Source organism: Sminthopsis crassicaudata, chromosome 4, assembly GCF_048593235.1.
Source record: "Sminthopsis crassicaudata isolate SCR6 chromosome 4, ASM4859323v1, whole genome shotgun sequence".
Taxonomy (NCBI): domain Eukaryota; kingdom Metazoa; phylum Chordata; class Mammalia; order Dasyuromorphia; family Dasyuridae; genus Sminthopsis; species Sminthopsis crassicaudata.
In genome coordinates, this window is record NC_133620.1 from 140,949,903 (window position 1) to 140,972,236 (window position 22,334).

A 22,334-nucleotide genomic window follows, 5' to 3' on the forward strand; every position below is an offset into this window, starting at 1 on the left:
TACCCCTAAAAATTCTGTTATTTTCCAAGCTATGGAAATTTCTAAATTGTCTCTGCTGCATTGAATCAATTCAGTATGCTTTCTGCACCTAAATCTATTATTTTGTTATATGTGTATATGTAAATTATTTTAGTAAAATAAGCTTGTTTTTTTACATCATTTATTATTTTTTTCATACTTTTTTATTAAAACTTTTTTATTTACAAAACATATACATGGGTCATTTTTCCAATATTGACTCTTGCAAAACCTTTTGTTCCAAATTTTCCCCTCCTTTCCCCCACCTCCTCTCCTAGCTGGCAGGTAGTACAATACATGTTAAATATGTTGAAATACATGTTAAATCCAGTATTGGTATACATATTTATACAGTTATCTTGTTGCCATGACATTTATTATTATATTTTGTGTAAAATCACTTAATGCCATCATTTCATTGAAATTGTTACTACTGATTTACTATGGATATTTGTTTTGCCAGATGTGGATGTGGACAAACCAGATGAGAAATCCATTATGACTTATGTAGCCCAGTTTCTGAAATATTATCCTGATATTCATAATACTTGCACTGATGAACAAGAAAATGAGGTAGGTATTTTGTTTAAAAAAATATGTGTGTATCTTTTTATACTTGTGCATGTATACACATTTTATATGTGTATTTTACACACACAATTTATATATGTATATATTTTATATACATGTATTGTTATAGAGATGGGTTATTTATACATATGTATATATATATATATATTATACATATATGTGTATATGTATGTATGTGTGTACATGCATATGTATGTGTTTGGTCTTTTTTCAGTTATATACAACTCTTTATGACCCCTTTTTGGGGCTTTCAAGTCAAATATACTAGCCATTTTCTTCTCCTAACTTATTTTATAGACTAGGAAACTGAGCTAAACACAGTAAAGTGATTTGCCCAGAATCACACAGGTAGTAAATATCTGAGTCCAGATTTGAACTCACATCTTTCTGATTCCAGGACCAGTGATTTGTCCATCGCATCACCTAGCTCCTCCTATATATGTGCATACAATTTTTTTTTTTTAAGCACAACTATGTAGTATTTGATGTCTGAGGCTGAATTTGAATTTGGGTGGGTTTTTCTGACTCCAGGGTCAGCAATATTTCCTCTTTGATGAAACTCAGTCCCAGAGAGAAGAGGAGGTGTCCCAGGGTAAAGCTTTAGCCTATATCCACATTTAGAAGCAAAATAAAGATTTTACTTCATGAAATCATATGTTCTCAAGTTCTGTCTCTGGACCTGGTCCTATTTACTATCCTCAGGAATCTTTATTTACTTATTGCTCTCAAAGGAGGTACCGCATAAAATCTGGCTAAGTGAAACTGACATGTCATGTTCAGTTCATGTAGCTCTGTTGCTGCAGGGAACTAATTCTATTTCTTGTCAGCCATCCTTTAGGAAGATGTCCCACTGGACCTAGATCATAAATAGATAGGAAAAGCAGATTTAACTCACTGGAGCTGCAGAAGGTTTTAGTGAGCACAGCTACTGACAGGAATTGATACTTTCACATCAGTCTTCTTTATAGTGGTTAGGGTTTGGCTCTCTTGCTATAATGGGGAAATGCTTATGGCTGAATTCTAGGATTGTGGTTTACATGTGGCTCATTAAACCTGGACACACAGAACTCTGGCCTGTCTATCCAGTAGCCTTAAAGGAATTTGAGATGTGTAATCCCTATCATACAGAAAATAAAATTCTTTATGGAGTAATTTTATTCTTAGAAAGCCTTCTTTTATCAAATTAATTTTCTCTCTTATTGTCTTTCTGAATCTCTATAGTTTTGTTATCTCTGACATTAATAGATTTTCTAAGTCAGTAAATTAATCCTTTAATACACGAAAGGGAATCAGGTGATGCTTCAGTTAATGCATATGAGCAGAAATTTAATACATAGTATCTTACTTCCCAAATGATATTTACTTGTCAAGAGTAACAGTAACTGATCCTTTTATTTGTAACTGTTAATTTTTTTTTAGATTTTTTAGTTATATTATTTTCTTTTTTTTTTTTTTTTTGTTTTTTTTTCTAATTTATTTTATAAAAAACAGAATAAGAAAAAAAGAAAAAGAGAAAAGGAATATGAGGGATACAAGGAAAGCAAATTAAAACAAAATAAAAAGAACATAGTCATGTGCCTAGCAAAACATGAGAGGATTTAAAATATATAACATTGAATTACCAGTTCCAGAAAATGTGTATGTGTATTAGTAAAAGAAATTATATTCATGAGTGTCCATCTTTTCTTTTCTTTCTTGTAAATTATTCTTGAATTCTCTAATGCATACCTTTTTTTACGTTATTCTTTCCCCCCCCCCCCATTCATTCCCCACACCTCTCCCAAGGAGGCTATAGTTGAGAAAGAATATATTTATGTATACATACCCATACCTACTCACACACCCCCTGCACTCCCCACATAATTAATAACCTCCCCTCACCCATATATCTCTCCTTGACTTTCCCACACCCTTTGCTTCCCCCTTCATCCTTCCCCCCCCATTTATTTCTTTATAAATTTTTGGAGGGTGCTATACCTTTCATATATATATATATATATATATATATATATATATATATATATATATATATATATATATATATATATATATATATATATATATATATATGTATGTATATATATATATATACATATATGTATATATATACATACATACATACATACATATATATAAAGAGAAATATGTGTATATATTTTTCTTAACTATAAAATGGGGGAAATGACATCTATCTCAAAGGGTTATTCTGAGGCTCAAATGAAATAATACTTATGTAGGATTTAACACAGTGACATATAGTAGGCACTCTATAAGTGCTTACTTTCTTCTCTTTTATTCTTGTTTCTTGAATCCTTTGCTTCTCTATTATGTAGTGGGCAGCATGCTTCAGTGTTGGTTCCCTGGAAGCATAACTGTTCCTTTCATTGATTAAAGTTCTTGTCCTTCATATTTGTATCTATAATGTTTTTCTTTTTTTTATATATATATATTTTTATTATATATATATATATATATATTTTATAATATTATCCCTTGTATTCATTTTTCCAAATTACCCCCCCTCCCTCTATTCCCTCCCCCCGACGACAGGCAATACCATACATTTTACATGTGTTACATTATAGTCTAGGTACAATACATGTGTGTGAATATCATTTTCTTGTTGCACAATAAACATTAGAATCCGAAGGTATATGCAACCTGGGCAGACAGATATTAGTGCTAACAATTTACATTCCCCTCCCAGTGTTTCTTCTCTGGGTGTAGCTACCTCTGTCCATCATTGATCAACTGGAAGTGAGTTGGATCTTCTTTATGTTGAAGATTTCCACTTCCATCAGAATACATCCTCATACAGTATTGTTGTTGAAGTGTACAGTGATCTTCTGGTTCTGCTCATTTCACTCAGCATCAGTTGATTTAAGTCTCTCCAGGCCTCTCTATATTCCTCCTGCTGGTCATTTCTTACCGAGCAATAATATTCCATAACCTTCATATACCACAGTTTACCCAACCATTCTCCAACTGATGGACATCCATTCATCTTCCAGTTTCTAGCTACAACAAAAAGAGCTGCCACAAACATTTTGGCACATATATGTCTCTTTCCGCTCTTTAGTATTTCTTTGGGATATAATCCCAGTAGTAGCGCTGCTGGGTCAAAGGGTATGCACAGTTTGATAACTTTTTGGGCATAATTCCAGATTGCTCTCCAGAATGGCTGGATTCTTTCACAACTCCACCAGCAATGTATTAGTGTCCCAATTTCCCCACATCCCCTCCAACATAATGTTTTTCTTTTTTGTATAAATTATTTTCCTTATTCTGCTCAATAGCTTCTTCAATATTTGATGCATTTTACTAAGTTTCTTTAAAACCATCATGCTAATGCGCCACTGGTAGATCTTTGAATTGATGCAACTAATCTGGAAAGCAATTTAGAACTATTCCTGCAACATAGCTAAACTATGCATGCCCTTTGACCCAATAATAACACTACTAGACCTAAAATATAAATGTCAATTATTACTATGCCTTATAATAATTTAGGAATAGGTAAAAAGAAAATGGCATCAAATTCTATTTTGTAGCAATTATATATGATTTTTGAAAAAAGTGAACTTAGTAATTTTTTTTAAAATAAGCTAAAATTACACTTTTTTTTCTGTGAAGTTGGTACTATATAACAATAAAGAAATATTTTCCTCTTTCCAGAGAGAAGAGAAGATGGTGCCAAGAGAAACAAAAGTTTGGATAGAACAGTTTGAAAGAGATATGACAAGAGCACAAATGACAGAAGCAAGTTTACAGGACAAATATCAGGTAATAACTTGTATAATAAATAAAGTAATTTTTGACTTCATAAAGTGTCTTTTGTAACTAAGGTTCATATATTAAGGTAAAATACTATGTGAATTTAAGGGTTTACACTATTTCTTGCTCTGCATAAGCATTTACCAAGTTCCTACTAAATAGAAAATAGTGGGTTTAATCCTTATTCTTAAAGAGTCTTTAATTATTTAGGATTAAAGAAGGAGATGCACATGCACAGGTATGGAGTCTCACACACACATTCTCAAACATGTGAAAATGACTTCAAAATCATTATATAAATGAATTCAAATTCACATATGCAACACAACCTAAGTTGTACCAGATACTCTCTATGTATTTTTAATTCCCTGATGCCTAGAATTTGTTGGGGGAAAAAAAAATTCAATGAGCACCATAAAGATTTATTTTTATGTAGCTTTTATGTTATTTTGAAAGTTAATATTAGCTTGAAAGGGAATGGAAGATAAAATGTGCAATAAACTTTTATTCACTATCACCACCCAGTGTTCATCAGATGAATTTAGTGCCTACATGATCCATAGTAAGTTGAATGCATTTGCAGTTATTGCAGAAGATAGAATTTATTTAATGTCTCCTGCTTAGCTTAGCATAAAGGTCACTAAAATCTCTTGTTAATATTGACAGAATACAACCTATTTTTATCCCATTCACTTTCATAGTAATGATACTATGAATTCTGTTTGAAGACATCATTAGCTTGCTGTATAATATAATGCATTACCATGTATGCAATGTTTTTTAGCTTAGTGTTTTACTCATAATTAAAGCTACTTCTATGAAATTTATTTCATTTCATAGTTTGATTAAAATTTTATATTTGAATAATATGTTGCTGTCTCACAGTTTTATATGAGAGAGCATGTTAAAGTCACATTCATAGCTTATATAGCATATACTATATGAATTTAGATAATAGTTTACCTGCTTATCTAAATTTTCAGTTTTTATAATTTGAATGTTATCTGTTTTTAAATAAATCCAATCATTTTGACCTTATATTGATCAATTTGAATATTTTGAAAAATTCCCAGCTTTCAAATTGCAGTTTTGAATCAGGATTAGTCATACTATTCATTATATTAGTTTCATTATCATTTCCATTATCACAGAGTTATAAAACACTTTAAACTGAACTGTTCTTATAACACTTCTGTGAAGTAGATAATCAACATCATTTGATAGGTGAGGAGAATGAGATTTAGAAAGTTTAAAGGACTTATCTGCTATTATCTCATTAGAATTAGAACAATGCCTGACATAAACAGGCTCTTAAAATATGTTTATTGACTATTGTTGTTGTAGTTGATACTTTATTTTCAAAAAGGACCAATGACTTCATGGGATGATGTCAGACTGACTTGCTGAATGTCAAAGAAAGTACTCAAACACAGTTCTTTTAACTCCTAGTCCACTTTTTTTTTTTTTTTTTTTTAATTACAATAGTTTTACAAGGCACTGTCATAGGATGGATAAGGCATTTAAGACTCAGATTCAAATTTTGGCTCTACCATTGATTGAACATGTGACCTTGAACTTGATTTTTCTGACCCTTAGTTCCTCATTTTTAATACAAGAATAATAATAGCTGCTATATCCTACAAGAGGATAAATTAGATACTCATTGAGATGTTATAATATGCAAATAAATTCAGTTTACATGCAATCTAGCTTTAAAGAATTTGACTTCAAATGATTAACAGGATGATTTCAGAGAGGCCTAGACAGACTTACATGAACTGATATGTGAAGTAAGTAGAACTAGAAGATGATTGTACAATGATCAATTCTGATGAACATGGATCTTTTCAACAATGAAAGAGAGAACTGTAGGGACTGAGTATGGATCATAACATAGTATTTTCACTCTTTTTGTTATTGTTTACTTGCATTAGTTCTTTCTCTTTTTTTTTCCTTTTTGATCTGATCTTGTGCAGCTTGATAATTGTGGAAACATATATATATATATATATATATATATATATATATATATATATATATATATATATGAATTTCACATGTTTTACATATATTGAATTGCTTGCTATCTAGGGGAGGGAAAGGAAAGAAGGGAGGGAAAATTTTGGAGCACAAGGTTTTTGCAAGGATGAATATTGAAAATTATCTATGCATATGTTTTGAAAATAAAAAAGCTTTAATAAAAAAGGATTTGATTTCAATACACCATTTCTTACATAAAGATCACTTCGTGAAATTTAGAAAATATAAGATATTATTTCCTGAATGTCCTAATTTCCAATCAAATAATGAAATAAAAATAATTTTGTTAATAATCTCAACTATGTTTAATACTAAGCTAAAACATTCTGTTCTTGTGTTAACGAATGCACCATATTACACATTATTCTAACAGAGCTCTCCAAAAGAAGTCACCTCATTATGCTTTCCATGACTTTGAATGTACTAAAATGGGCTGTGTTAAATCAATACTACCCTAAAGAGATAATTTGAGGACCAGAAATTACTATATAAATACTAATTTGGTTATCTGTGTAAACTTCATGGAAAACTACAGACAAGAGATGCTGAGAAAGTAATCCTTAGATCATTAGAAGTGTCACAATGTTATTAATTAAGGACTGGTTCTTCTGTCAATATAAATGAATAAAATGATATAGTTTTCCTCATTTGACTTATTGCCCTGTTGTTTCTGGTTTTTTCCCCTTAGTCATTTAAACATTTCAGAGTTCAGTATGAAATGAAGAGGAAACAGATTGAACTTTTAATTCAACCCCTCCGTAGAGATGGCAAATTGTCACTTGATCAGGCTCTGGTAAAGCAGGCATGGGACAGAGTGTCTTCCAGAGTAAGTTTCTCTAAATTACTGTAACATTGTAATTTGTGGTATTATTTTTTAATTTTTGTGGTTATTTGTGGTATATTTTTAATGTTATTTCCTGGTTTTCATCAGATTTTTTCAATTTCCTTTAGGAGATGGTGAGAAGAGAAGTTTTCCTTTATGGTATTGGTCTTTTCAATTTGAATGAGGTTTAATAGGTCTCAGAGCAATCCATATTATGTCATCTTGTCAGCTTTTTATTTCTGTAATCTGGAATGTTTATTCTAATCCTTTAGATGCCTTGCTTTATTTCTTGATCACTCTTCTTTTTTTTTTTTTTTCTCTTTTCCTTCTTATTATAGAATTCAATGAATAGAGGATATTATAGATGGACAAATTCTATCTTCATTTAAGCAAATATCGAAGGAAATCTCTACTAATAGAGCCTTTACAACATTTCCCTATAGTCTTATAATGTTGCTTTTATTTGAATCCCTGGCAGAGAGCAAATAAATTATCCCTATAGTCAAATATATCTCTCAGGATGTAATTTGGGCAAATTCCTATTGGAATTCTAGACTTTGAAGATAGCTTAGAGTTTCTATTCTCTTCTTGAAATATTTTTCCCTTCAGCATTACCACCAGCAAGTAGGCATATGAAGAAGCTTGAAGACTTTCAAATGATGGGAAGTTCATTACATTGTGAGGCATTCCATTTTCAGATAGCTCTAATCCTTAGGAAATAAATCTTGGGCACCTAGGTAACATAGTGTATAGAGCACTGGGCTTCGAATCAGGAAGTTCCATCTTCAGATATCTTGGGTAAGTCACTTAACCCTGTTGTATCAGTTTCCTAATCTTTAAATGAACTAGAGAAGGAAATGGCAAACCACTCCAGTATCTTTGCCAAGAAAACCCAAAATGGAGTCACAGAAAGTCAGGCATAATTGAAAAATTATTGAACAGTCAATTCTTAGGAAAATTTTCCTTCACTTTAATGTATCTATCTTGCATGGATATAGAAGAGACAACTTCTGTATTCTTCAGATGAAATCTTTATCTGAAATTCTTCATATGAAGAGATAATCTTCATATGAAATTTCTTTGTGGGCTTGAAGACAGAAATAAACAAAAACTGCAACCTTTTTCTTCTCATAGTTTGTTAGCAGAGGGTTTCAAATTGTTCTTTTTATCCCTTTAGTATTTGTTATTCTACTCTGGCACTTCTTTAGAGGTCTAGAGAACAAGTTAATTTTCTGACAATCTTCTGTCTTTTTAATCTCTTCTTTGATCCTCTCACATGATTTCATTTATTTTCTCTCTTTAGATGAGTAGTAATCTATGCTATCTCTACTAACATCCATTTATACATTTCCAACTTTTCCTGAATATCTCCACCTGGCTATTTCTCTTATACTTTAATTTAACATGTTTTAAACTCAATTCGTTACTTCGTTCCCAGTCCTCAATCTGTCTTTGCTTCCAGCTTTCTTATTTTTGCTGATGACACCAACATCAGCCAAGTCTGTCAGATTCAAAGTCTTGTTGTCACTTGAACTATTACTCTCTTACAACTCCCCAGTGCCCATCAGTTTCCAGTTCTTGTTGGTTCTCTCTTCATAGTAGTATTTACATCTGTATTTTCTCCACTCACAGCTGCCAGATCCTAGTTCAATTTTTTATGTTCTCTCACTTAAATGAGCTTGAAAGCTTCCTAAGACCAGCTCCAAGTCCTACCCTCTCCATTTCATTCTTCACACAGCTGCCAAGGGGATCTTCCTAATGCACATGGCTGAGCATTTCACTGCTCTACTCATAAACTTTTTGAGACTTCCTACCGTTATTATGATCAGATATTCTCTATAGTCTTGCCCCATCCTGTCTGGCCAGACTTTATTTCACACTCTTTCTTTTCACATGTTTTGCTTTCCAAACCAAACAAATTCTCTCTCATAATTTCAACTTATACTGTCCTACCTCCAAGCAGTAGCACAGCTTTCTTATGCTTCCTGTCATGTCTCTAACTATTCAAACCCCCTTTTTTCGTTCAAGATCTACTTTAGGTACCATCTCCTTTATGTAGACCTCCCTTCTAGCTTCCCATAATTGAAAGTTTCTATCCCTCCCAAATTTTTATATTACCCCTTTTTAGATCTCTTCCTTGTCTTTATCATATTCTACCATAGTAGCATGTAGAATAGTTATATGACACAATCAGTAAAAAAAAAAAAAGCATTTATTAAATGCCTCTTACATAGATATATAGGGATAGCAAGATAGCTCATAGATTGAGCATCAGTACTGAAGTCAGGAGGACTTGAGTTTATATCTGGCCTCTGACCCTCAATACTTGATATCTATGTAATCTTAGGCAAGTCACTTAACCCCCATTGCCTCAAAAAAAAAAAAAAAAAAAGGAAATAATGGGTATATAAAGAGTATTTCTTTTTGAGGAGATTATAGTATTATAACATGATTCTCATGTTCACTTAGGGACAATCAAAGCAAGCTCACCACTCTCCACTACTGATATGCTTCCTTTTTTTTTTTTCTCCTTTTAATATCATATGTAGTCTGAAATAGTTTTAAACAGTACCAGAATTGCTAAGATTCTCTAATTGGCTTTCTGCCGTCTTAAGGTAAAACTAGGAAAACCTCTTTTCCTATTAGCTATCTTCCTATCTTTAATCTTGAAACTTGAACCTACAAAGTTTGACCTCCCAAAATCACTATTAATTGGCATGATATTTGTTAGAGATATTAAGTAATATATTATAGACAGTCACATAAGCAATCAAACAGGGCTGTGATTCCTGGTTCTTTTTCTGACACTTGGGACTTCATTAAAGCTCAACTACCTTCTCATTCTGCAAGTTCCTTCCATCTCTATGACTTCATACACTAAAAAACTCTTTGTCTTTGGATGTTGGGCTACTGTTTTCCTTTGATTGATTTGCTCCCATAATTTCTGTTTTGAGGAGTGGGTCAAAGACACTTTTTGTTCCTCTAATCCTGCTTCTGATTCAGTCTTTACCATTATGGGCCTGAATGAGTACCCTACTCCACCCCACCCTTACCTTTTCAGCTTTCTTTTATGTGTTGTGTTCCCATTTTACAAAATAAGCAACCTGGGAATAATAACCACATCTCTTTTTATTGTAACTGTATCCCCAGCATTTAACATGGTGCTTGGCACGTAATAAATATTTAACAAATGCTTGTTGACTTGACTTGACTTGACTTACAGACAGAATCATCTTTCACCCTTCCTTCATATTCCCCTCTACTGACCTGAGGATGAATTTATTGAAAAAAATGAAATGAAATTTAAATTATGGATTGAAATTCCCAAAGCATAAGGTTCTGGAAAAAATGGTAAAGAAAAAAAATGAAGCTGTAGATTGGATTTCACTCTCAACAATTGCCACAACATTTAACAAAAACTCCCATTATGCATTTGCTTTGTCTCTTCTCCTTCCCTCCCTCCTTTGCTTCCTTTTCCCCTCCTTGCTTTCCTTCCTGTGCATCTCTCTGTCTCTGTTTCTGTCTGTCTGTTTGTCTTTTTCTGTGTGTGTGTGTGTGTGTGTGTGTGTGTGTGTGTGTGTGTGTGTGTGTATGTGTGTCTATATCTGGCGCTCTCCCGTCTGTATACTCATCTGCTTTCATCTCATACCATTTCTCTACTTAACCATATAGTATAACCATACAAATTGGATTCTCCTGAATTCCTGCCAGAAATATAGCTCAAGAATTTTCTGTTGTTCCACAAAGATTCTCCAAAATCTCTGTGATCCCAGAGAAACCCTTCTGAAATGTTCTGGGTCTTATCATTCTAGGACTGTATTATCTTATTTTATTATTATTTCTGTGCCTGCATAGTTGATTAAAAGCTTCTGATTATCGGGATTGTTATGGCATTTTTTTCATTTTTTTTCACAGGCTTTATTTATATTTATTCATAGGTGCTTAATACATTTTCATTGTGTTAACTTTTGCTGAAAGTTCTCATTTCTATCCTCTGAGACTTCTGATTCTATGAAATGGGCTTTGCTAGGGCATGTGGGAGAGAGAAAAACATTCATTTATGTAGGAGGAAGATCGTAGGAGACTTTTTAAAAAACATAAAATGATAAGAGTAGGACAGATTCTAAAAGCTCTTCTTTAACTTTGGAACTGCCAACATATTCTAGGGCAATTATGAGGACTTGGCATTCTGGAGTTGATTACAGAAGTCCAAAAATTAGTCTAAACTTCAGGGCAATATACTGGGTTGCACTGCAGTCTGGTTTATCTATGCTTCGTTCAGATATTATGAGATAATGTCTGTAAAGGTATTTAGCACAATATTTGTCATATAGTAGAAACATAATAAGTGCTTGTCTTCTTCCTTTTACTCCTTCCTTCCTTCCCCCCTTAATCATATACAGAGTCCTTGAGATTCCCTAGCCCATTTCATGTCAGTGAAATTAAAAATCTTTGTACCCTCCCGTGATTTTGTACTTATAGCAAAGAAGAGGAAATAACTGTCACATAATAAGAGCAAGGGAAAACAAGTGGACAACTTGTATTCTTTTTTGCTATCCATTTGGTATCTGGAGAAAATAAAGGAGAACCCAGCACCTTGTGTGGCTCCCCTGTGGCAAATACATGGGAGGGCATGGAAATTTAAGATAGATGGTACAGTTCGGTTACACTCTCATTATTATAGGAAACATCCCATATTGATGAGATCTCAGGTCTATTTGAATCATTCTAAACTGAAAATTCTGTGGTGCTACCATTTTGTCAACTTTGTCAACTTCCTGTTAAAGGAAATTAATTTTTTCTTGATTCTTTTTTTTTTTTTTTTTTTCATTTCAGCTCTTTGATTGGCACATACAACTTGATAAATCCCTTCCCGCACCACTGGGTACAATAGGTGCCTGGCTTTATAGGGCCGAAGTTGCCTTACAGGAGGAAATAACTATTCAGCAGGTCCATGAAGAAACTGCAAACACAATACATCGGAAGCTAGAACAGCATAAGGTAAAAGTCTAGGATAAGAAATCTGCAAGCCTAATAGTCATAATCTACTTGAAGAGGTACAGGCTTCAGCTAAATTTTATCCTCTTGTCATTTAGCAATATTTTTTTATCTTTATTAAAACTTTTTTGCTTTTTCTTATCCCTGTTAACTATGAGTTTATTATATAATTCTAAGATGATTTGCTTACATTGCCTTTTTGGAAGGATAACTTTTCAGGTTAAAAACCACTTATAAAATTCTTTGTTTTTTATTGTTGTTGGTTGGGTCACTTTTCACTTAGAAAATATGTGAAACAGGTTAATTTATACTATTTCAAATTCTGACTCTTTTTGTACAGCAAAATAACTATTTGGACATGTATATATATATTGTATTTAATTTATACTTTAACATATTTAACATGTATTAGTCAACCTGCCATAAGGGGAAGGGGAGGGGGAAGGAGGGGAAAAATTGGAACAAAAGGTTTGCCAGTTGTCAATGCTGTAAAATTACCCATGCATATATCTGGTAAATAAAAAGCTATAATAATAATAATAATAATAATAATAATAATTTTATATATATATATATACATATATATATATAATTAGAAAAAAGAAAATTGTGAGAGATGCAAGATAGATTGAGAAAGAGGCTGACTTTTATGCTATATGTAAAATAAACTCATCAATGACCTGGGGAGAGTAACATTCCACCTCACTGACTGATATATTTTAAAAATATTCACCTTTGAGAGAAAAATACAATATTTTATAAATAATGCAGTTAGATTTGATAGGATCATTGTAGATTAAAACCACATACTAATGAACCATGTGATGTGAGGTCTAAGACATTTAATAAAAATGTAAAAAATTACAAATCTGGTCAAAAGAAGCATATTTATTGCTCACTGGTAGAATAACTTTGGACAATTCACTTCACCTCCCTTGGAGGTCAGTTTCCTTGCCTAAATAAGAAGAATAAAAATAAATTATCTTTCAAGTGGCTTTCAGCTCTTAAATTTCTTGATCTTCTATAGCCTGGCACGGTGATTGATGTCTTGTTTTGTTTTATATTTGTTTAAAATTAAGAATTGCTCTTCAAATTGCTTTAATATGTTTATCAGTAACAAAAAATAAATTGATTTATCTGCTTACATACTTAATTGCCTTTTTGTAGCTTTTCATACTGTTGACTTCTAGATAAGTAAGTGGAATATTGTTGGTGATCTTGGAGGAAAGTCATCCAAACTTCTTATTATTTTATCTCTAGACATTGCAAAGATTCTTCTTTCTTGCAAGGAATGTAGGCTATATTACAAGTGGAAGAGGGCAAGAAGATTGGGAAATTGAAAAGATAATTAGAAACATGTCTTGTGTTCTCCTTTTTGAGAATATTTCTCATTGTTAGCCACCCATGGAACATATTGCTATCCCTAGTAATCTTTCTGTTACATTAGGATATTATAGCCAAAAAATCATTGAAATGTTAAATTAAGAAGTTCTTTATCAAAAATCACATTTTAGCTATCAAGGGGGGGAAGGAGGGGAAAAATTAGAACAAAAGGTTTGGCACTTGTCAATGTTGTAAAATTACCCATGCATATATCTGGTAAATAAAAACTATTAAAAAAAAATACCTCAGAAGATTCAAAAGAATGGTAGAAAATCAGATCATCAGAAAAGGGTGAAAAGAAAACAACAGTAGTTACAGACTCATCCACTTTCTCATCTCTGCAAAATCTTTTAAAGTAGCTAGAGAATTCAATAATCTGTTAAAAAATCTATCATATTTTACATATTTTACATATTCTTTTACTCTCTGACTTCTGAATTGTCATGTGTCTTTAAAGGATAATGCTTTTTTAAGTTTTAGCTTAAGATCCTGCCCCTTTGGGGGAGCAAAATTTTTACAAGTGTTTGTCAGATCCTACCAATTGGAAAAAACTTCATATTTGGGCAAATAGTTATTATTCTTATTAGTCAAATAAGTTCGAAGAAGCTCATAGATAGTTGATTGAAGCATAATGACAAATTTGGCAATGGAAGTTCTTGAAGATATGTAAATTTACCTAGAATACACCAAATTATTTGAGGGTTTTTTTGTTCATGTTAGCATTGTAGAAAAGATTAGAAATGATTGAATAATCAAACTCAAAAATAGACCAAATCTAGCCTCAGACTTTTATTATTATTTTTTGTGGAACTAGACAGGTCACAACTCCATTTGCCTTAGTTTCATCATCTGTAAAATGAACTAGCAAAAAAAATAATAAACATTCTAGTATCTCTGCCAAGAAAAATTCAAGAGGTCACAAAGAGCCAGTGTGATTGAAAATGAATAAACAAAAACAAAATTAATAAATACACATATATTTGTGTGAATATATTTATATATATAACAATTATAACTATGAAAAATATAATAGGCTGGCTCTCAAAATAGATGATTCCTTACTAAAGATTTTCAAGATAAGAAAAGGATTATGACTTTTTGAGGACTAGAGAGAAAGGATTTTTTTCTTTTTTACAGAGAAGTGGTCTTAGATTTACACTGTAGTTCCTTTCTGTAGTTTTCTATAATTAATTCTGAGAGAAATTATGATCTCCAATGATGGAGAGATTTCTACTAGTTACATAGGCATAGATACTTGCAATATTGAAGATTTTAAGTTAGCCTTTTTCCTTTATTCCAATTATCATTTAAATGTATTTTAAACTTATTTGATAAACTATTCCAGATTTGAGCTCAAATAACTAAAGGAATGTTCTCAGATACAATTCTTATTACTATCAAAGTCTTAATTTGCCTATATAAATGATTTATTTGTCTTCTTGACTGAATGGTAATTTTCCATTTCTCTAATGGCTAGTTTAAATTTTTTTTTTTTGTGATGGTTTGAAATTATTTGACACATTCCTGCTTGATTTAACAGAATATAGAATAAACACAATGTTAAAATTCAATACATTTTTTGATTCTGTTACTTTAGCATATATTATATCCTCAGTGAAATAAAAGTATGAGAAAAATGATACTAACAATATAACCTATTCAATATGTAGTCCCTTAGCTTATTTTGGATTTTCTTCATTTTTTTTTCTTTGTACATAGTCAAGGTATTTAACTTTGTTGGGGATTAGTTTCCTCATCTATAAAATGAGACAACTGGACAACATGAATTCTAATGTTTTGTATACCTCTAAAACTCTCTGATTCTTTGAAATTGTTAGCTTTTTATGCTGTATTTTTGCTGCATGTTGAGGTTCTTTTCTTTCCCTAAATAGAAATCTCAATCTGATTCAGTGTAACATGGGAATGACATGACATTTTTAAAGGCTATACCATGAAATTCTATCAAACTAGAAAGACCTTGAACTATGTTAAGCTCTGGTGATACCGAAAGAAGAAAAAAAAAGTTCCTCTTCTTTAAGGAACTCATAATATAATAGAGAAAAGTAGTATCCAGATAGAGCACTGATTTAAAATAAAATTTTTTTTCTCTAATATTTAATTATTATCTAAATAATTAGATATTAGTAGAGTACAAATGATATTTTCCCCAAAACATTCAATAAAGAAAGCATGTAAACAAAGTAGTCAAAAAGCTCATAATAAGACTCAACTAAATCATATCATCCCCAAAGATGTGTTAAAAAAGATAGATAAAAACTGAACATATTGTGTCAAATTTTCATAATTGGTTATAATTAAACTTCCGCATTTAGAATCTTATATCTCTGATGTGCCATTAAAGAAAGCAGGGATTTCATAAAGAAGGCAGAAATAGGAAAAAGAATTGATGAGTATAAGCACTCAAGGAAATAAAAAAAACCTATGCTTTTGGTGACAGTTTAAAAAGTATTGAATTTTTAAGAAATCAAAACTGAGGAAAATACCAAATAATTGGGGAGAAAACCCATCTATGTTATTATTATTCCTCTCCTTCCCAAGGGGATTAGGAAGACAATATCTATCAATGGATAGCCTGGTTTTTTGTAATTACAAAATCTGTGTGAGAATTATCTATAAATGTATTAAGATATCTTTTTCATTGTAATTTTATTTATTTTTAGTATACATTGCTTTATGGATCATGTTGGGAAAGAAAAATCAGAGTAAAAGGGAAAAACATGAGAGAGATTAAAAAAACAGAAAACCATTGGTTGTAAAGATTTTTTTCCCAGCTTTGTACTTCTCTTTTAATCTTCTTTCTATTTGTTTTGTTTGTGCAAAACCATGTTAATTTAGTGTAATCATAGTTGTCAGGCATTTCAAAAGATTCTCTAGTTCTTCTTTGGTCATGAATTTCTCCCTTCTGCAAAGATCTGATAGGGAAATTATCTCTTGTTCTCCTAATTTGTTTATGATATTCTCCTTCCCCAATCATGTATTCATTTTGATCTAATTTTGGTATAGAATGTGAGATGTAGGTTATTTAATTCCAAATTTGTTTTTAGTCTCTCTCTGGCCCTTTATTGAATATAATTTTTATTGCAGTGTACTCTGAAAAAGAGTACTTTTACTATTTCTGCCTTTCAGCATTTAATTGTGAGGTTTTTATGCCCTAATAAATGATTAAATTTTGTGTAGGTGCCATGTACTACTGAGAAAAATATGTATTCCTTTCTGTCCCTATTCCATTTTCTCCACAGGTCTATCATATGTTAAGTTTGTTAGGATCCTATTAACCTCCCTAGTTTTTTTCTTGTCTTGTGCATGTGTGTGTGCGTGTGTGTGTGTGTGTGTATGTGTGTGTGTGGTTACATTTGTCTAATTCTGAGAAGGGAAGATTAAGGTCCCCCACTAATATTGTCTTGCTGTCTATTTATTCCTGTAATTGGCTTAAAATGTTCTCTGGGAATTTGGCTGCTCTATTGCTTGGTGCATGTACATTTAGTATATTATTAGTAGTACATTATTTATGGTACCTTATATCAGATGTATTTTCCCTCTTTATCTCTTTTAATAAGATCTGTTTTTACTTTTGTTTTATCTGAGATCGTAATTGCTAGCTCTGTTTTTTTTTTTTTTTAACTTCAGCTTTTACTCTATACCTGTCTCTTTGTGTTAAATGTGTTTGTTGTAAACAACATATTGCTGGATTCTGTTTTTTAATCCACTCTACCATTTGCTTCAGTTTTATAAAAGAGTTCATTCCATTCACATTAAAAGTTATGATTCTGTATTTCCCTCCATCTTATTTTCCCCCCTGTATAGACTTTTGTTCTTTCTTTCTACCCTGTCCTTTGTTGTGTATTTTTTTTACTCACCCAACTCATTATTTTATCTCCTATCATCCCTCTCCTCTTCTCTTACCTTTTTTGTCCTCTCTTCAATCCTGTCCCTTCCTTTTCTTTTCCTCTTTCTCTTCACACTTCTTTGTAAGGTTACATAAATTTCTATACCCAACTGAATGATTAAATTATTCCTTTTTAAAGTTGAAACTTATGAGATCAAATTTGAGACAATACTCATCCCCTTCCCTTCTTTCTAAGGAAAGAAGACTTATTTTAATACGTCTTTTGCACTTCTTCCTGTGCATTAGTTGTCCCATTATACTTTTCCTTTCTTTCTTTTTTTTTTTTTTTGGCCCCATACAGTACTGCAAATGTCTTTTTCTTTATTGTTATCATACCAGGGATCATTCACAACTACACCACTCAATCCATGTATATATATATATATATATATATATATATATATATATATATATATATATACATATATATGTATATATATATATTCCTCCTGTTTACTTTTTTTTTTGTGATTCTCTTGTGTCCTGTGTTTGTAGGTTAAATTTTCTATTTAGCTCTGGTTTTTTCCAACAGAAATGATTGAAAGTCTCTTACTTCATTGAAGCTCTATCTCCTCCCCTGAAAGATGATGCTGTCTTCCTGATTAGTAAATTCTTGATTGTAACCCCACCCCAAGTCCTCTACCTTCCTGAATATGGCATTCCAAACCCTTTGAACCTTTGCTGTAGAAGCTGTCAGATGCTAGGTAATCCTGACTGTTGCTCCTTGATATTTGAATTGGTTTTGTCTGGCAGCTTGCAGTATTTCTTCCTTGAGATTATAGTTTTGGAGTTTCACAACAATGTTCCTTGGGGTTTCCTTGTGGGATCTCTTTGCAGAGGTGATTAATGGATTTTTCAATAAGTATTTCCCCCTCTGTTTCAAGAATATTGGGACATTTTTCCTTAATGATTTCTTTGTAGAATGCTATCCAGACTTTTTTTTCTTTTGGTCATGACCTTCAGGTAGTATTGTCTCTTCTGGATCTATTTTCCAGGTTTTGCCATAAGGCATTTCACATTTTCTTCCATTTTTTCATTCTTTATAGTTTGTTTGAGTGATTTTTGCTGTCTCACAAAGTTATTAGCTTCCATTTGCCCTGTTCTAGTTTTTAATGTGTGATTTCCTTCACTTATCTTTTGTATCTCTTTTTCTGTTCAGTTTATTCTACTTGTTTTCCTCAGACAATTCTTTCCCTTCCTTTTCCAAGCTGTTGACTCCTGCATACCTCTCATTTCTTCTTATTTTTTTCTTCTACCTCTCTTATTTACCTTTTAAAAGAAGCCTCTTTGGGCTTGAGACCTAAATTTATGTGACTCTGAGATTTCTTGTGGACATTCTATCTTCCTCTGAGGTTGTGTTTTGGTCTGCCCTCTTACCATAATAGTTGTTTTGTGGTCAAGGTTCTTTCCTGTTGAGTTTTCAAATTTCTTTTTTTTTTTCATTTCTCCTCAATTCACTGTGAACACCAAAAATATGATGTTAATTATATGTGGGAAATCATGTAAATTGTATTTTAATGGTAGCCATATTGCAAAAAAATAAAGGAAGGAAAGAAGGAAAGAAAGAAGGAAAAAAGGAAAGAAAGAAGGAAAGAAGGAAGGAAGAGGAAAGACAAGAAAAAAGAAAAACATGTGTTTGATTCTGCATTCAGTTTTTTCCATCAGTTTTTTTTTCCTCTGGAGATAAATAGCATTTTTCATCTTAAATCTTTCAAAATTATCTTGGATCATTAGATTTATCAGAATAACAAAATAATTCACAGTTGATTGTTGTCCACATTGCTGTAACTAAATGTTCTCCTGGCTCTGCTCACTTCACTTTGCATCAGTTCATATAAGTCATCTGAAGCTTTCAGAAAAGCCTAATAATTTCCCTAATAAATATGGATGAAAAAATTAAAATATTAGCAAGAATATTATAGCAATATGTTACAAAGATCATACATTATGCTCAGGTGGGATTTATACCAAGAATACATGGCTGGTCAGTATTAGTAAAGCTATTGGCATAATTTAACATAACAATAACAAAAACAGTAATTATCCCAATAAAAACAGAAAAAACTTTTGACAAACATAACACATTTCTATTAAAAAGCACTAGTTTGTATAGGATTGATGGATTTTCCTTAAGTAGTATCTATCCAAAAAGATCAGTAAACATTATTTATAAATAGAAATAAGGCAGAGGTTTCCCAGTATGATCAGGGATGAAACAAGGATATACATTATCCCCACTGTTATTCAACATTTTTGTAGAAATGCTAGCTATAGCATTAAGAGAAGAAAAATAAATTGAAGAAATTTGATTAGGTGATGAGGAAAGAAAATTACAACTCCTAGCAGACACTTTGATGATATTCCTAGAGAAGCCTACAGAATCAACTAAAAATCTAATTGAATTAATTGACAACCTTAGCAAATTTGCAGGATATAAAATAAACCCTCAGAAATCATGAGCATTTCCACAGATTACCACCAAAGTCCAGCAAGATGAGAGAGAAAAAAATTCCACTTAAATTAACTATAGACAATATAAAATACTTGCCAAGTCAACCCCAAGAACTATATGATCATAATCAGAAAACACCTTTCACACAAATAAAGTCAGATCTAAACCAGTGGAGAAATATTAATTGTTCATGCATAGGTCATCAATATAATAAAAAGGACAATTCCACCCAAATTAATTTACTAATTAATCAAAGCACCAAAAATTAACTTAAATGAAGGAAAAAAGGTAAAGAATATTAAGAGATCAGTGAAAAAAGTGAAAGTGGCCTAGCATTACAGATTTCAAACTGTATTACAAAGTGGTAATCATCAAAATAATCTGGTAATGTTTAAGAAATAGAATGGTGAATCAGTGGAATAGTTTAGGTACCCAGTATACAATATCACATGTCCATAGTAATCTAATGTCTGATAAACATAAAGATCCATGTTTTAGTGACAAAAATTCACTATTTGATTAAAAAAAAAACTGCTAGAAAAACTAGAAAGAATTATGGTTGAAATTAGATCAAGAGCAACGTCTCATATACCATGTATCAAGATAAGAGCAAAATGAGTACACGATTTAGATATAAAAGATGATATCATAAGCAAGTTAGAAGAGCAGGGGAAATTTTACCCATCAGATGTGTGAATAAACAGAAGAATTGAGGACTGAAAAAAAGAGAGGATCATGGGATATAAAATGAATAATTTTGATTGTTCATTCATTTGTCAGCTATGTCTGATTCTTCATGATTCCTTTTGGGATTTTCTTGGCAAAGATTCTGCAAGGGTTTGCTATTTCCTTCTCCAGCTCATTTTACAGATAAGAAAACAGAGACAAATGGTGTTGATTGACGTGTTCAAGGTCACAAAGTCAATAAATATCTGAACTCATATTTGAATTTAGGATATTGGGTCTTTCTGATTTCAGACCCAACACTCTATCCACTGTCCCTTAGTTTTTATTACATGCAATTTAAAAGGATTTATACAAATAAAACCAATAAAGCCAAGATTATAAGGAAAGCAGAAAACTGGCGAGAAAATATACAGTAAGATTCAATCACAGAAAAAGGAAAAGAATCTATGTGTCAAAAAATATTTATAGTAGCATTTTTTGTAGTGGCAAAGAATTGAAAAGGAGATACCAATCAATTGAGGGAAGGCAGAACAAGCTGTGGTATATGATTGTGATGGATATTGTTGTGCTACAAGAAAGAGTGAACAGGACAGTTTCAGAAAAACACTAGAAACATCTATGCAAACTGCAAACTGGTGTGAAGCAAAGGGAGCATAACCAAGAGAATATTGTTCACAATAACAGCAATATTTTATTATGATCAACTGTGAATGAGTTAACTATTCTCAGCAATACAGTAATCCAATATAATTCCAAAGAATTTGTGATGAAAAAAGCTATCCACTTCCAGAGGAATCTGAATGCAGATTGAAGCATAAATTTTTTTCACATTTTTAATTTTTCTTTTTTTTTTTACAACATGGCTAACATGAATTATATATATATATATGTATGTATGTATATATGTATGTATGTATATATATAGATATAGACATAGATATATATTTTAGTCATTTCAACATATACACTTGATATAATATTTCTTGTCTTCATAATGGGTGAAGAAAGAATGGTAAGCAGAAAGAGAATTCAGAGTTCAAATTTTTTTGTTGAATTTTTTCATGGTTTTTCTTTTATGTTTTGTTTCTATTTTACAGTATGACTAATATGGAAAATGTTTCTATGATTGCACATGTATAAACTATGTCAGACTTTTTGCTGTTTGGGGAAAGTGGGCAAGCAGGGAGGGAGAAAAAAATAGAATTCGAAGTTTTATAAAAAATTAATGTTAATAATTAATTTAGCCTTTTAACATTTTAGGAGACTTCTCTCTCACTTCCTTAGCCCCAAGTATAAGGTGAACTGGGATTATTGTAGATGAACAAGGGCTGTTGAGTTTTTATCTAGTGCATCATATACTAGGAATAATCCTTGTTTAACACTGTGGCAGAAAAGAAGTAATTGTTAAGCACTGTGCTAGCAAGTCTAAGACATTGCCTTTCGAGACTCTTTGTTCATCTTAAGAAAATTCAAAATGCTGATCCTGTGAATGTCTATTCAATTCAGTGAGCAGTTATTAACCACCTAATATTGCACAGTTCTGTGCTAGATGATGGGTATATAAGAACAAAATAAAGCATCCATGTCCATCAAGAGATGGGGGAGTGGGAGAACATGTCCATAGTTAAATATACATCATATTAAAAACTCATTAATTTTAG

General features: G+C 31.7%; 1 protein-coding gene across 20 annotated transcripts in view; it reads left to right on the plus strand.

The window, feature by feature from the left end:
* Nucleotides 1-22,334, plus strand: part of SYNE1 (spectrin repeat containing nuclear envelope protein 1) — a 571,419-nt gene that overhangs the window by 154,726 nt on the left and 394,359 nt on the right. For all 20 annotated transcript variants that reach the window (XM_074309511.1, XM_074309493.1, XM_074309505.1 and 17 more), the window contains 4 exons: nucleotides 482-591; nucleotides 4,285-4,392; nucleotides 7,112-7,249; nucleotides 12,083-12,247. In XM_074309511.1, coding sequence (XP_074165612.1) covers nucleotides 482-591; nucleotides 4,285-4,392; nucleotides 7,112-7,249; nucleotides 12,083-12,247 — 521 coding nt within the window. The remainder of the gene's footprint in view (nucleotides 1-481; nucleotides 592-4,284; nucleotides 4,393-7,111; nucleotides 7,250-12,082; nucleotides 12,248-22,334) is intronic.